This window comes from Actinia tenebrosa, unplaced genomic scaffold, assembly GCF_029948245.1.
Source record: "Actinia tenebrosa isolate PJP-AT-01 unplaced genomic scaffold, QUT_ActTen_1.0 PGA_scaffold11__36_contigs__length_13525064, whole genome shotgun sequence".
NCBI classification, from domain to species: Eukaryota; Metazoa; Cnidaria; class Anthozoa; order Actiniaria; family Actiniidae; genus Actinia; species Actinia tenebrosa.
The window spans coordinates 5,646,906-5,663,443 of NW_028292571.1; the positions used below are offsets into that span (position 1 = coordinate 5,646,906).

Below are 16,538 nucleotides of genomic sequence, written 5' to 3' on the forward strand. Positions count from 1 at the left end.
ATATCCAACCGACAACGTTTTATGAAATAGGTGTATATAGCGCGGCAAAGAAAATGGAGTAACAAAATGGACTGAGTTCCATCTATTAAGAACGGCTCACAAAGCCATCTACGATACAAAATGGCCATCTTACATTAAGTTAGAACAAAAAGGAAACATCAGAACATTGAGGTCTAGCTCATCAGTCCAACTTACTGTTCCATTAATAGCAGGAACCTTTTAAGACTCATCAGCTAAACTTTTTAATTCATTACCTTGTGAACTAAAGAACGAAACAAGCCTTAAAGTATATTCAAACAAAATTTATAAAATCTTGAAAGAAAGAGCTCAAAAAAGAATTGAAAATGAACATTAAGAACACCGAATTCATATCTACGTAAACAGTAATAACATTAAATTTTAAATCTTTTTTTCCATCTTTTTAGATTTAAGATAAAATTTTGATATTGTTAATCCGATATGTATAATTTTTGTAATTTCGTAGTTTTTTTAGTTTTTATTTTGTGATTTCATGATGAATGTAAAGCTACTCTGTAGATATGTCATCATTAAACCGTTATTATTATTATTATTATTATTATTATTATTATTATTATTATTATTATTATTATTATTATTATTATTATTATTATTATTATTTTTTTTTTTTTTTTTTTTCCAGCGGTCTCACTGGTATTAATGAATGTATGAGAGTTGATTAGCATATCTGTCATTCCTATTCAAACCTGCTTCGGTTCGGAATGTATCTTCGGGCCCCGGCTTTACCAAAGCCAAACGACAAGTTTGTATTCAGAGAACCTTTTTAAAATAGAGCCTGTAAGAAATGGGTAAGTTTTGTGCCATTTATTATTTTATTTCAATGTCGTTAACGGCTTAATTGGTTGAAAAACGTATGAATTGACTTGTTTTGGTTGCTTTGAGTTCTCGTGAGGATATTCACTCCAAAAGATTCTTGTACACTTGTACTGAAGTATTATTTTTATTATTGTTTTACCGTTCCTTTCGCCATCACATAACTTTTTCTGCAGCGTTTTTATTTTCACTGTATCGCCATGCCAGTTTTTATTTATGTAAAACGTGCGTTGGTGTTTGGTTTCTCAGGTGTTACAGCGCTTCTCAATCACACGCGCGAAATCATAAAAAAAATTCGAGACATAAAAAAGTTTTGGTGGGCGCCAATCAAAGTGTTTCCCAAGCATTGTAGGAAAACACAAAGCTTTTAAGGGCACGTGCCTAAGGAATGTCATGGAAACGCATTGATTGACGTCCACCAAAACTTTTTTCACCTACTTCGTCACGATTGCAAATTGTACGCCGATTTCACGCCTGTGATCGAGAAGCGCTGTAATCCTGACGTGCGTTACGTTTATTCACAGTTTGATTTGTAATTTGTTACCCATTCACAAGGAGTATATAGCTGCAATTTTAAAAACGAATCTTGCCGTATTTTGTCTTTACATAGGAAAGAGTGCAATGTGGCAATCCACATATCCGTGAAATAGCACTAAACACATCTATTTCTTTTGTTTTCATTTGTTCCATTGGTGCTATTTTGTACTAACTAGTTAGTATTGTATCGCGGCCATATGGTTTGTACTCTCTTCGAATGTAAAGCCCCGTTTACACTAGCGATTTTTGCGGCGATTTTTGCTGCGATTTTTTTTGTTATTTTGTCCATAATAAATAATGGTAAAGAATTTACTTGTAAAGTTTTTTTCAGGATACCAAGATTTCCCTAGACGAATGTCTCTTTTGAAGGATGAGACAAAAGATTTCATATTTCCGAAAATTGTCACAAAAATCGCCAGTTTTAAACTCAAGTGAAATCACGAGCAAAACCGAAAGTTTTGAACGTTTTTGACCGGCTGCGTGTGATTACAGGCTTGACTTGTGATTGAATGGGATGTTTTGTGGAAAAGGCTACATCCCGGGCGTAGAGTTCATATCATGGGCCCCTGACAGCGCAAATTACATACAATGTTTGTATTTTATGGGGTCCTTCTCCGCCCGGGATGTATTCTTCTCCATATGTATATTGCCTTTACTTTTGAAACCCATTTGAAAGTCGTTTTTCTTCAATTTCAATCACTTCTACGTATCGGGGGTAAAAATCATAAAGAGTAGATCCTGTCTGACCGTGAAAAACTCAATCTACAGACTAATCAAGTCCTGGCCTCACTTTCTGTTTGCTTCGACAAGCTCAAAAATTCTTTTCTCCACGCGCGATTTTCCATTTTGTCGCAGCGGATAGAAAGGGAGTCCGGTACTAGACTAGGCTCATACTTGCTGTGCCGTGTTCTCAAATGTGATCTTAAGGACAGGTAGCCTGGGATAACGGAGACCTTAAGATTCCATGAAAGCCCCGCAAAGAAAGGGGGATTAATCCTTAGAATTTTAGCGATACCATGCAGGTGAATGTCACAGCGCAGCTCAAAAGAGAGATCACATTGGATTATAGCATGCATGGTCTGGTTTTCTATTTAGAAAGCGCCAAGTTTTGACCGCCAAATGTCCAAAAGTAGTGCCCAGTCTCTTAGGGAAGAAGAAGGTGTGTTGATTGGATGTTGTATGGTGGCTTGAGCGGATACTTTTGATGCTCGAAAAACCATTTCCTTTTGCGACAAAAACAAAACAAATGACCCCTTTGACACCTATTTCACTTGCTCTTTTAGAATTTCTTAGTTTTTGCCTCAAAATCCAAAATTTTGGAAAATCAAAATCTGGATTAACCCCTTGGATCGGACTTTTTTAGGTGGAGTGTGGGAATGAGGAAAAATATTATTTCAGTATTTTAACTCAAAATCTTCCTGAAAAGTCTAACATTACTTATAAAATTACATCGACGCAGTTATTTTTAGAAATCGATAAATGATATGGCTTTTGTAAGAAGGAAACTTTAAAGGGTACTCAGTAAGAATCTGTGAATTTATTCCACTTATTTCTTTTCTTTCTCGAAACAGAAATCAAAATAGACGTTCTAAAACTCCTCACTTGCGGTCATGCGAGATACCAAGCTAAAACAAACAAAAAAAAGAGCGGCGTACATTTACCACAGATACGGTAAAGGGTAAAAGGAAAGTCTTTCAAAGGGATTGATCTTTTGCAAGGTATCCCCGTATCAATGCTATTCAAGTGGAAACAGAAAACGTGAGTTGTAATATTTATGTTTGTTCAAAAAATATGACAAAAAATGTGTGTGTTTATTATTGACTATTTAAAAGTATGGAGTACCTGTGGTACGACGAAGGCAAAAAGATAACACAGGGAGCCCAATCCCTTTTTCTACATTGTTCTGAATCAACTTGAAAACCAGATTGTGTTTTACGCCTTCTTTGGACTGGCCTCTTTACTCTTTTTCAAATCAAGTCATATGATAATTATTTTGCTTCAAGAAGTTCATATCCAGTGAAAGGACCCTTTAAAGCAACTGCTAAGCCATCATGATTCGTTCTTCCATTAAGTTTCTTTTTATCTTGATAAAGAACAATTAAGGGAAATATTTTAGAAACCTTAAACTCTTCTTTTTCATCATCGAAAAGTTATATATTTTGGTCAATCCAGAGCAAATAAATAAATAAATAAAATAGTTTAAAAAAATTAATGGACATATATTGCTTAGCAGTTGAAAAGGAGCTTCAAAGGTCCTTTCACTGGATGTGAACTAGGCCGAGTGAGACCATGAGGGTGAGACTTTTTCACATCGATTGAAGGGACTCTTTACCGATCGGAAAACTGATATATTTTGGCAAGAGAATATGAAATAATATTCTCTTGATTTTTGTCAACTCGGCTGACTAAAGAAACAAATTTATGAATAAAAGAGATCAAACGAAAGTTACTGGACGAATATCGTTCAACAGTTGATTAGGAAGTTCAAAGGTCCTTTCACTGGATGTGAACTAAGCATGAGCCAATGATGGAGCAAATTTTTCACATCCATTAAAAAGACTTTTTTCAACCTTAAGGAGTTTTATATTTTTGGTCAACTCAAACAAAACATTTAATAAATAATTAATTAAAGATTTAAAAAAATAATGATCAAATATGTTCAAGGGTTGATAGGGATGTGAACTAAGCACGAGACCATGAGGATGAGACTTTTTCACATCCATTGAAAGGACTTTTTTCATAATTGAAAAGCTATATAATTTGGACAACTCAACTCAACTCAAAACGAAACAAATAAATAAATTTAGACTAGTTTACAAGTGTGGATTTAATTTCCAGCATATGTAGTTTTTAAGTTTTGACAGTTTCTCATTTTTAGAGAACTTCAAGTCATATACTCTCCTTTGCTTAATAGATAGAAAATTGTGCTTGATATATCAAGGAAATCCAGCAGTATCAAAAGCTTGTTTAATAAAATATGTATAATGTTTAGGTCACCCGTCCAAATACTAACCCTCCTCAGACGAGCTTGACTCGAGTATCTTGAACGACAACAATTTATCCACTGGATCACGGTTTCAGGTGAATCAGCATAACAATAGCCGTGAAAATAATGCACCGAATAGACTAGACTTTTTAACATTATATTTTCAACCGATTCCGTGCGTGGCAGAGATGCAAGGGACTAGCCGATATGGTCTGGGGGCCGGCTGTTCTCTTCCCTGATGCTTCGGCTAGAACATTTTCTTGCGTAATTCGTACACCCAAGGGCAGAAGGATTTAATTGCCGTCAGGTCCGAAGTCCATACGCCGCCTCAGCTCTGCGGATGTCTCGGAGGTATGGCAAAGTGGAATCGATTTTTTCTCATTTTTTATCGATGGTACTTTCTTTCTTTCTTTCTTTCAGGTGTATAATATGACATAGTATTAGAGTGGTATACTTGCAGTCCAGGTGTATGATATGACATAGTATTAGTGTGGTATACTTGCAGTCCAGGTGTATGATATGACATAGTATTAGTGTGGTATACTTGCAGTCCAGGTGTATGATATGACATAGTATTAGTGTGGTATACTTGCAGTCCAGGTGCATAATATGACATAGTATTAGTGTGGTATACTTGCAGTCCAGCTACTGTATAATATGACATAGTATTAGTATGGTATACTGGGAAGGGATATGATTCATAACATCCCTTAGGCATAAATACAACCTGCGTTGCACGTAGTCTCCTGTTAGACATATTGCTCTGCGTTTACTGGAAATTGACTTTCATTTGAGTGTAAGCATAAGTAACAGAAAAGCTGCCTCTGATTTGTGTGTGTTTATAGTGTCTTATGGTATATATATCAAATAAAAAAAAACCAAGATCATTGATATTTATCATTATTTACATATATAAATATATAGAAAAGGCTTATAGTGATTTCATGATACATGATCAAATTACAAATTATATATACATGAACAAAACTGTATTTACAACCTAATAGGCCCCTTCACAGTTCCATGCTGCACCATCTTGAAAGGTAGCCGTGCCTTTGCATCGAAGCGAGACGAACGGTGAGCATGCAATGATAGAGACCTTTTTTTTAACACCTTGGACAATTATTCACAGGTCTCTATCATTGCAAAGCTCACCGTTCGTCTCGCTTCGATGCAAAGGCACGGTTACCTTTCGAGATGGCGCAGGGAACTGTGAAGGGGTCTATTAAAGATAGCTTAATTTACATATGGTATGATATTCTATATTATTGTCTTGATTTTATATGGTTTTTATATTTTAACAGCGAATGTGCCCCAGACCACCAGGGGAAATGTCCGATTTAACGCCATTCAAATGTTAAATTCCCCGGTATTCCCCGGTATTTCCAGGGGGTCGGGGTGTGTGGGTTTCAATTGACTTATGCATTAACTGCATGTAATATCAAAATGAAAGCACTCTACTTTACTCTACATTTAGATATGTGTTGGCTAATGACGGAGACGGAGGGACGCACCAGACGACTTTACACCAGGAAACCCACAGATTCTAATCGCAATTGTTGGTATAGTTGACTGCCGGACACGGAGTATTAGCAATTGCGCGTCCGGCAGTCCGATATACCCGTTGATAAATCATAAAATTACCCACATTCTAATCGCAATTGTTTATATGTAGTTGACTGCCGGACACGGAGTATTAGGGAGTTTAAGATAGGGCAGCTACGGTAGACTACTACGGTTGAACGCGGTTCGTGATCTGGGACGAGTTTCAATGCGCATGGATGAAAATTCATGCATGCAGTGGCTGGCCGTGAATCCGGTATCATTTTGGCTTCCTATTTCAGCCATGGCTTCGCCGAATGCAGAAAATGAAAACTGGTGAGTGTTTATCATGAGTTTTTGGCAAATGCGTACGTATATCAGGTTAAATTTATGAGAATGTATTGTATAGCTTGCTACAATTTAACACGCTGTAATATCGCAATTTTTTAGTTCCACAAGTCCATGCAATGTTCCACGTGTGGAGTCGGATGTCACCGGTTCTCTTCGCAATAAGTAAGTAAAAACAATCAAAACTACTTTGTAATTCTTTCACAAGAGTTAATGCAGAGAGAGAATAAAGTCCATTAAAATGTTTTTCTTAGTTGGGGTTGATTGTCACATCACCTTATTTTAATTGCAACAAGCGTTCGCTCTAAAATATTTTTATATTTGTACTTTCAATCCCACGACACTTAGGAAACGAAGTAGGAAAATAATGTACTATTATTATTGTTATTGTTATTATAGTTATTACTATTATTATTATTATTGTCATCATTATTGTTGTTTGAATGCAATTAGTTTAAAACCATGAAATATTTTGCTGGACTAACAACAACTAATTTGCATCTAACATGGAATAAACCAACCATGCACTTGCGACATCCTCACTGGAAAAAAAAACTTATGTTGATAAACTTTTTCATTTCCTTCTTGTGTCGTTCTTTCTGTTCCTAATTTTATCATTCTATGCAGGAAATTTTGTATTTGCGGCTCAATAAAGTTTTGTCTTTCTTGGCACTAATCAATTATGAGCAATATATTGAGAGAGGTGCTTTGCTAGAGTATTTTCCTTATATCCGTGAGACACTTTTTAAGAAATTGCACTAATTAGTTCTCGCTAGTCTTTGTTCAGTAAAAAAAATTGCACTAAATTAAATTTGCGATTTTGTCAGCAAACTATTACACAGATGTAATGGAAGCCCTTTCTCTATTTCATGGGTACAATATATTTGCACTTAATCATTCGCTTACTATAACTTGGTATTCAATTATGTTTAGGGCATGAAAAAAAATTTCTTTCTTTTTTTATTTCATTTACAGTGGAACATTTAGATGGACAGAGGAACGAGATAGACTTCTTTTACGACAAATAGTATCCCTCGAGCCTTTTGCCTACAAAGCTGGGACTAAAGAAGCAGGTCTTAGGTGGACAGAAGTAGCAGAACGGATCAACTGCTATGCTCATTTCTCAAGTCAACCTAGAGATCAACGCAGTGTGAGGGAACGTTTCAACAAATTGTTGGCAGACTTCAAGAAAAAAAGCAGGAATGAAGAGTCTGCAAGTGGCATTGCTCCTGATGACCAAACAGAAAATGAGATGATATTGGAAGAAATAGTCGAAAAAATGAAATCTCCGCTGATCCAAGTTGCAAGGGATGAAAAAAATCAGGAAAAAAAGAGACAAAATGCCATATTCATTAGGAACAATGCAATGGAAACATGGTCTAAAACAAGAAAGAGTGGTAGTGAAGGTGGTGATTCGGGTTCAGAGGGGAACGGCCAAGTAGAGCAGGCGTTGACCAAAAGACGTAAAACAAGAAAAGGAGGGTCAGAAGCACTGCAGTACTTGGCTGAAAAAACAGAAGTAGAAACCGCTCTGCGAAAGCAAGATCTTGAGTTACGCAGAGAAGAAATGCGTCTTCAAGCAGAACAGCAAAAGGAACATTACAAATTGCAACAGCAACAGATGCAACTTATGGCTGACATTGTCAAAAGACTAGCAAAATAAGTTTTTGCCTTTTAAACCACTCGGTTCTTGTTTGGATTTGTATGTTAAATTACATTACTTAATGTAATGTGAAACGCACTTTAATAATACTTTCCACTAGCTAGTGTTTTTGTTCTATTAGAAATGCTTTTATCGATACCGTACAGTATATCAGTCACAAAACAAAACTAAAGTATGAGAAACCAAGATGCGTGTGTTACGTATGTAAGCTATTTATTCAAAACTGCATTATTCAACTTATAGAAATAATATTATTGTGAATATATATTGAATAATTTTAAGTATTTGTAAATATTTATTACTGATCAAAGTGTAAAACCTGGTTTACCCGAGCAACGCAAATACACAAACAAACGAAAGGACTGGCTTGCGTTGTAGTATTGCGTTTGCGTTTTCACCGGTACGGTTCACACGTTAAAAATGAAAGAATGGAAACCTTTCCATTTTCTTGCGTTTGCGTTTGCACTTGCGTTGCTCGTGTGAACCAGGCTTAATAGTCAATTGGACCAGGTTATAGTAACTATTATTATAATATAACAATTATTAATGTAATTATGAAGATGTATTACCAGAAGGCTTAATAAACCCAAGAAAATAGATGTAACCGATGGAATTTCAATTGGGGTATACTAAAATGTATCAAATTAAATAAGATCTATTTCAGGGGTGTAATGACCTACTTTATTCTATTAAAAACAACAACAGACAAACAGAAGAGCGTTGCAATGTTTCCAACAGGATATTATGCGCTTTATGCTAAATAGTCAGCTAATGTTGGAGGCTCAACTTGAAATGACTCAGAGGTTGTATTACCATACAAACAAGTGAGCATGTTTCTGAACAATGCACTTACTATGTACTGCTTTCCTACTGCACTTAATCCTATCTTTAAGTTTTTCTTATAGTCAATGAACTTGAAGTAGTTCGAGACATCGCGAAACAACCACTCCACGGAGACTCGGACTGAGCTCATAGCTTCATTGAAAGACCTCATATCAGGTGTTAGAACAGGAACATCTCCAACGCGATAGGGACACATCAAGTTGGGGCGGAGCGGGTAGGCTTGGTCACCGTATACACAGAGAACGTTCCCTGCTGGGTTAAAAGCTATTCTTTCAAGGGTTCCCAAGAGTCCCGAGTCTCTTAACGTCCCTGCATCATGTCGGCACCCTTCCACTGGACCGTAAAGATTGGCTATCAAACCATTTGGAAGTGCTAATGCTTGAAACTTTAGCGCGTGAACTCGTTTGTGTCCGTTGTATACTACGTTTTGGTGTAAGCCGGGTCTGCATATTGGACGGACAGTCCCATCAATGAAGCCAAAACAATTCGTTAGAGGAGCGCCTTTTCTTAATATGGCTTCTGAATATCGTTGAAGAGATGCTCTGGAGAGAAAAGGTTGATTCCAGGAGGATAAACGGAAACCATGAGTTTCATAAATCCAGTCAAGCACAGTGTTTGTTATCATGCTTATCTCGGGTATTGGACGAGCGAACGTAGGAATCATATCGTAATACCGACCAGGGTAGGCCAATCTCTTTAGCAGCATGCACAAGCCCTCTAATCCACTGCAGACAGTCCCTTGAGAACAAACGAAGCGTACAGGTAGCTGCAGATGGTTCCCTAACACTGGTATATCCTCTTTTGCGACTCTGAAGTTAGATTCGCACTCACTAGAACTCAAGTCATCCAAGCAAAAGGAGTCGTATTTCCAGAATGGATAAGAAGGATTAGAGGGTTTATATTCTTCATATAAAATCAAGAACTCATCCTCTCTCAAAATACCATCAGCAAAGGCAATGACGATTGCATTTCTTATATCTTCAAACGACATTTCTGCTAGCCAACACTCGGATAGCACTCGGTTGCGAATCAAAATATATCATTTTTTGCGACCACTGAACCGCATACGGTATGCTCGATCCAGTATTCACCAGACGCGTTCAACCGTAGTAGTCTACCGTAGCGGTCTTATCTTAAACTCTCTATTAGCAATTGCGTGTCCGGCAGTCCAATCACAGGAAGTCCATACAAGCTTTGAGAGCTGAATGTAATTAACGAAAAAAATAAAAAATACAATAAATGAAAGCTAATGTTTACTCACATGAAAAGTTTTATACGTCATCCTAGTTCATTAGTAGTGATTTCGAGCCATTTTAGCGATTTTTTCTTCCCCTTTTTTAAAAATCACTAAAATGGCTCGAAATCACTACTAATGAACGTAGGATGACATATAAAACTTTTCATGTGAGTAAATATTAGCTTTCATTTATTTTATTTATTTATTTTTATTTCGTTAATTAAGTTAAATTTAACTCTCAAAGCTTGTATGGGCCTCCTGTGGTAAAAACGACCTGAGGCAAGGCACCGAACTAGTGGAGAATACAGTAAGGGGCTGTGCAATAATTATCGGGAGGGGGGGGTTCTAAAATTAATAGGGGGGGTCAAAAGTTAAATTGAAGTGTAGGGTAGGGGGGTTAGAAGCTAATTGCATAAGTATGGAGAGGGGGGGGGGGGGTCATAAGCCAATTTGGGATTTTGTTCACTATAAAATTGAAAAGATGCATATAACATTCATTGTTATATTTTTTACTGTATAAAAGACACAACTTGTCACAGGTGCAACCTCATAACCATATGTGTTGAAATATAATGTATAAACTGAGTATCCTTTGTAATAAAAACAGTACAAAAAACAGTAACTAAAAACAGTTACAAGTCACAACTTTCTATACTGTACTGTGGTAAAGCTATGCCACATTGATTGACTGTATACAGTATAAGACAACTGACTATGTCATGTCTTTTTTGTTTTGCTTTGTAATAATTCTTCTAGCTTTATGTTCATGATATTTAGTGCTATGTCAAGGATAAAAACAGAAACTCTGAACAACCTCCTTGGCATCCCCAACAAAACATTTCGAAGAAAGAAGATCCCTCAGGCAGGATTTGTCAGTTTGAGATCGTAAATATTAGTAGAGTGTCCTCATCAATATTATTAAGTTGTCGGATGCCATATACCTCAGGGCTGTGTTCATTTTGCTGAAGGATTTCCTCCTAAGGAATTAAATATAACACATGCCCTTTCCTTCCTAAAGTATGTTCTGTTGCCTTGGATTTGCGTTTATCAGCTTTTTTCTTATTTTCTTTTTTCTTCCGTGAAACTGATGAATTCTGTTTCGATCCAATCATATAGGTAGCATAGTACTTTTCCATTGCTTTATCCATGTTATCCAACAAATCTCTAATGTTTCTTTCAATACCAGTAGTAATAAAGTCCAGTGTTATACTGAGTTGAATTTATGATGACAGCTCAGTACAGTTTGGAGTTTCCGACTTCTTTTAGAAAACAAGCTATCATCATGATCACTTATCTTTGTTTTTATTTGTTCACACTTTTGTAGTATTTCAATGGCCTCATTTTTGCAACTCACAATATTTGCATTGTCGCGATGTATCATGATGTATGGGGGGGGGGGGGGGGTTTGATTGTTTTTTCATTTCAAAAGGGGGAGGGGTGAGAAGTTATTTTACGTTTAGCACAGGGGGGGTTTAGCTTCAATTTAAGCCCAATTTGGAGAATTTTAGAACCCCCCTCCCGATAATTATTGCACAGTCCCTAACTTCATTCAGTCGACAAGAGAGTAAGAAGAGAACCGCTCACAAACAATCCAAACAGGGCAAAATTAAAAAGAAAAAAACAACTTCTAGAACTGTAAGAATTAACACTTAAATATATTTATCAGCAAGAACTTTTGCAATAATATATTCAAGCTATCTTTAATTTAACTTAAGGATTTCAAGTTCACAATTAGTTTCTTTAGTAGAGTGCACGCACTAAATCCGTGAACATTAATTAGAACTAATTAGTACTATTTCATACAGAATCCTTTGTTTTCTATTGTTTAATTATCACTATTTAGTGCTAAAAATTATTAGTGCTCACACTAAATCCGTGAAACAAATACTAATTTTTAGCACTAAATAGTGATAATTAAACAATAGAAAACAAAGAATTCTGTATGAAATAGTACTAATTAGTACTATTTAATGTTCACGGTTTTAGTGCGTGCACTCTATTTGTTTTATACTAATTTTTAGCACTATAAATAGTGATAATTAAACAATAGAGTACACGCACTAAAACCGTAAACATTAAATAGTACTAATTAGTACTATTTCATACAGAATCCTTTGTTTTCTATTGTTTATTTATCACTATTTAGTACTAAAAGTTAGTATTTGTTTCATGGGTTTAGTGCGTGTACTCTAGTTTTTATGATTATATGTTGCTATCATTTATATTAGCTTCTTGTTATCAGAGTCCGTATTTCAAAAAACTAAAACAGAGAAATTAAAAGAAAAGGAAGATCGTGTGATTGTTTTGCGTGAGCAGCTTGAACAGCCCTCGCAGGCCGTCCACATGTTGATAAATGATTATTGTTATTGTTATTATTATTATTATTGTTATTATTATTATTATTGTTATTATTATTATTATTGTTATTATTATTATTATTGTTATTATTATTATTGTTATTATTATTATTATTATTATGGATGGGTAACGAGTGCCACGCATATCATAGTCATTTGGCCGACAATATATCACACACACACAAAAAAAATTATTATTATAATGGCATTGAGATTATGAACTTTAAATGCTATAGTTTTTCATTTTATTTTTGTTTATCATTATCTTAAAATATTAAGCATTGGAACTTTAGTAGCTTTGGAGCGAGTGTATTTCTATTTCTATTAAGACATGCATAGACTATTAAGGTTTATTTAAATAAAATTATTATAATATTATTATTATTATCATTATTATTATTATTATTATCATTATATAATAATAATAATAATAATAATAATATTATATTATTATTATTGCTATTATTATTATAATATAATAATAATAATAATAATATTAGAGTGCATTTAGTAAAAGCGTGAAACTTTACTAATACTAAATTGTACTATTTTGTACAAATTAGTAGTTTAATTAGTAAATATAGTGTGCACGTGCAATCACTGAACCGCGATTGTGCGAATAATCAAGTCAAGCGCAGTCGAACGCGTTTTAGAAACGCTCGTGTACAAAAAGCAACGAAACGACTAGGTATATGATTACTTTTGTGATATTGAATGCCGTGTACATTCATTGACGTTTACATCCAGCCAGAGTATTTGTAAGGTGAGCTACAATAGAGTAAGTAGCATATATTCTTCTAGTGTGCCAAACCATTTCACTTGCGTATTGTGGTTATTTTAGCTTTAGATGTGTCTTGTGTCTTGATTTTGTAGCAGCGCGAAAGAATAAAGGCTTTAAAACCATTTCACTTGCGTATTGTGGTTATTTTAGCTTTAGATGTGTCTCGTGTCTTGATTTTGTAGCAGCGCGAAAGAATAAAGGCTTTAAAACCATTTCACTTGCGTATTGTGGTTATTTTAGCTTTAGATGTGTCTCGTGTCTTGATTTTGTAGCAGCGCGAAGAAATAAAGGCTTTAAAACCATTTCACTTGCGTATTGTGGTTATTTTAGCTTTAGTTGTGTCTTGTGTCTTGATTTTGCAGCAGCGCAAAGGAATAAAGGCTTTAAAACCATTTCACTTGCGTATTGTGGCTATTTTAGATTTAAATGTGTCTTGTGTCTTGATTTTGCAGCGCGAAGGAATTGATTAAAAACTTTAAAACCATTTCACTTGTGTATTGTTATTTGTTTATTCGACGCACGTGCTCATTTTCACGCTTCAACTAATTTTTAACAAAATAGTACAAAATTGTACTAATTAGCAATTAGCGTTTCACGCTTTTACTAAAAGCACTCTATTATTATTATTATTATTATTGTAGCATTCAGTACTCATTGTTTTCCCCTTTTTTCGTGGTTGTATAGTTTTTATCGAAGTCATATTTATATATACACCTACTTGCAAGAACGTTGACATACGAATATAGAACATTAGTGATTTAGTGGGATAGGAATTACATTAAAAAACAAAAGAAGATCACTGAAGCTGAACATTTTCTTTTGTCTTTTAATGTATTCCTTTCTCACTAAATTACTAATGTTCTAATATCGTATGACAACGTTCTTGCAAGTAGGTGTATATATCTCTTGTAAAAGACAGAAAAAAAGATATAATAAAGCTAATTTGCCATTAGAGCGTGCAAACAATTAATCCGTGAAACACTAATTACTAAATAGTACAAAATAGTGCTAGTTAAACAATTAAATAGAAAACAATAGAATTTGCATAAAATTGCACTATTTAGTATCGCTAAAGTTTCACGGTTATAGAGTGCTCACACTAAATCCGTGAAACAAATACTAATTTTTAGCACTAAATAGTGATAATTAAACAATAGAAAACAAAAGATTCTGTATGAAATAGTACTAATTAGTACTACTTAATGTTCACGGTTTTAGTGCGTGCACTCTATTGTTTGCGGTTATAGAGTGCTCACACTAAATCCGTGAAACAAATACTAATTTTTAGTACTAAATAGTGGATAATTAAACAATAGAAAACTAAGGATTCGTATAGGAAATCGCACGATCTCGAGTACAATTTGGAAATTAATAGACACGAGTAATGTTTTGAAAGTTCTTGTAATTGCACGAGCCTTTAGGCGAGTGCAATTAAAGAACTTTCAAAACATTTCGAGTGTCTATTAATTCCAAATTGTACGGGAAGATCGTGCGATTTTTTGTTTATAGTTCACTCAACAAAATTTCAGTTCATCTTTGTCTATTTGGCAGCCGATTTTCAGTCCATCGCGCAACTGAAATGCATAAAAAAGATTAGTTCTTACGGCTTTAAAATTTTATTTATATGTTTTTTAAGTACAAAATGATAGATAATAATTGTTTTAACATTGTTTTGGCCGTGTTGCCATAGCGACTTAATTCGGTACTCCTACGGAGTACAATTAACGCTATAATTGTACTCCTCTCGACCAATCAGAGTCGAGTAATTTTGTTGAGTGTACTATAATGTATGAAATAGTACTAATTAGTACTATTTAATGCTCACGGTTTTAGTGCGTGCACTCTATCGTATACGGTTCTATTATTATTATTATTATTATTATTATTATTATTGTTATTATCATTATTATTATTATTGTTATTATTATTATTATCTCTTTATTAACGTTATTATAAATTTCGTCATTATTATTATTAATAGTTAATTGAATTCTATCATAAAATATATATATATATTATTATTATAATGGCATTGAGATTATGAACTTTAAATCCTATAGTTTTTCATTTTTTTTTGTTTATCATCATCATTATTATTATTATTATTATTATTATTATTATTGATATTCATTGTTCAAAAGGGGAGCAAAATCCTTTCAACAGCTTAAAGGTTTAACTACTTTCCACCAATCAAATCTGTACAAATATTTTAAGATCTCGTTGCCTTCTCTAGGAACTGAGATATTGAAGAAACCAAACTTGGTTACAGGCAGGGGTGACTTCACCAAACGAGATGGAAACGTGTGATGCAATTCGTAGTTCACAAACAGCAACCAGGAAGCCCAACCGGGTCTTTTCATTATCCCATCATAGTCATAAAAGGTAAAAACATCCACTCCAAGATTCCATCCAGGTCTGCTTACTCCTATTAGTCCGTTACGGGCAACGTGATCTGTGACTCTCAATCCAGCAGTTATAAACGCGCCAAAAATATCTGTCTTTTTTAGCTTTAGAAACTGTATTCCTCGAATCCCAATATCGACGTCGTAATCCCAGGCAAGTGGTCCCTGTGCACGAATTGCGCCAAATACAGACCCATACATAAGCCAGTGATCGATGTGCAGTGAATCTAGAATTGTGTGTACCTCGTACGTTAAGTTGAGGAGCTGTTCCATTTCTTCTACTGAATGCATGCATTTTAAATTTCGGTCACGCACGTAGTCTGCGTGTCGTTGTGCTGTGTAAAACACATACGTACTGAAAATAAATGACATAGTCAAAACAAATACGCAGCAAATGATTTTCTTGATTGACCTTATGGTTACCATATTTTCTGTTTTTTCGTATACGCGTTAATTTGCTTGAAACGTTTTGTCGAAATTCTAGGTAGACACATGGCTTGTTTTTCACCGACTATGAATATATGAGTGGATATTGCAACCTCTTCAATTTTTATTCTTTCTGGCACTCAGTATGTCCTAAAAATAGTGAATGACACTTGTGATAAACATTCAAAAACACAGGAGGCCCATCGGGCCATGAAGTTAAACGTGTTCACAGTCATAAAAGATAAAATGTATTTACAATATCGGTATAGTTTTAAGGTTGTTGCCAGCTTTAAGAACCCCTCTTTTCACACATGGATAGAAAACTACTCCTAGACGTTGTTGGTGTTGCCAAGGGAATCGATATAATCATAACGGCGTCAGAAGAGAGCAGAAGACAGTCAGAGAAAGAGAGAGCGAGAGAGAGAGAGAGAGGAGGGGGGTGGGGGGACCAGAGAAATGATATCAACATTTTCAGTATTGAAACCTAATGCTATTCATTATAAGGATCAGTTTTAGCATCTTGACTAAGGTAATTCAACCTCAAAAGATCAGCTAGTTAGGAAT

The 16,538-nt window shown here is 34.9% G+C and overlaps 3 protein-coding genes across 3 annotated transcripts; 1 reads left to right on the forward strand and 2 right to left on the reverse strand.

Annotated features, from left to right (window-relative positions):
• Nucleotides 1-6,079: 6,079 nt before the first annotated feature.
• On the forward strand, nt 6,080-8,057 carry LOC148912395 (uncharacterized). Its single transcript, XM_089027513.1, has 3 exons — nt 6,080-6,253; nt 6,368-6,430; nt 7,241-8,057. Exons 1-3 carry the CDS (start codon nt 6,147-6,149, stop codon nt 7,926-7,928), a joined length of 858 nt encoding a protein of 285 aa, XP_088883639.1. The 5' UTR covers nt 6,080-6,146; the 3' UTR covers nt 7,929-8,057.
• A 60-nt stretch (nt 8,058-8,117) lies between these two features.
• On the reverse strand, nt 8,118-9,908 carry LOC148912396 (uncharacterized). Its single transcript, XM_089027514.1, has one exon. It carries the CDS (start codon nt 9,760-9,762, stop codon nt 8,680-8,682), a length of 1,083 nt encoding a protein of 360 aa, XP_088883640.1. The 5' UTR covers nt 9,763-9,908; the 3' UTR covers nt 8,118-8,679.
• A 3,153-nt stretch (nt 9,909-13,061) lies between these two features.
• LOC116306764 (ribitol 5-phosphate transferase FKRP-like) lies at nt 13,062-16,110 on the reverse strand. The gene is made up of 2 exons (XM_031716859.2): nt 15,972-16,110; nt 13,062-15,903 (listed from the first exon to the last, which is right to left on the reverse strand). Exons 1-2 carry the CDS (start codon nt 16,040-16,042, stop codon nt 15,303-15,305), a joined length of 672 nt encoding a protein of 223 aa, XP_031572719.1. The 5' UTR covers nt 16,043-16,110; the 3' UTR covers nt 13,062-15,302.
• Between the last annotated feature and the right edge of the window lie 428 nt (nt 16,111-16,538).

Bases quoted from the DNA above. Each gene is read 5' to 3' on its own strand.
- LOC148912395 (XM_089027513.1), top strand. From the start codon at position 6,147: ATGCGCATGGATGAAAATTCATGCATGCAGTGGCTGGCCGTGAATCCG. The intron at 6,254-6,367 runs GTGAGTGTTTAT...GCAATTTTTTAG, and splicing joins AATGCAGAAAATGAAAACTG to TTCCACAAGTCCATGCAATG. The intron at 6,431-7,240 runs GTAAGTAAAAAC...TTTCATTTACAG, and splicing joins ACCGGTTCTCTTCGCAATAA to TGGAACATTTAGATGGACAG.
- LOC116306764 (XM_031716859.2), bottom strand. From the start codon at position 16,042: ATGTGTCTACCTAGAATTTCGACAAAACGTTTCAAGCAAATTAACGCG. The intron at 15,904-15,971 runs GTAACCATAAGG...ATTTATTTTCAG, and splicing joins ACGAAAAAACAGAAAATATG to TACGTATGTGTTTTACACAG.
- LOC148912396 (XM_089027514.1), bottom strand. From the start codon at position 9,762: ATGTCGTTTGAAGATATAAGAAATGCAATCGTCATTGCCTTTGCTGAT.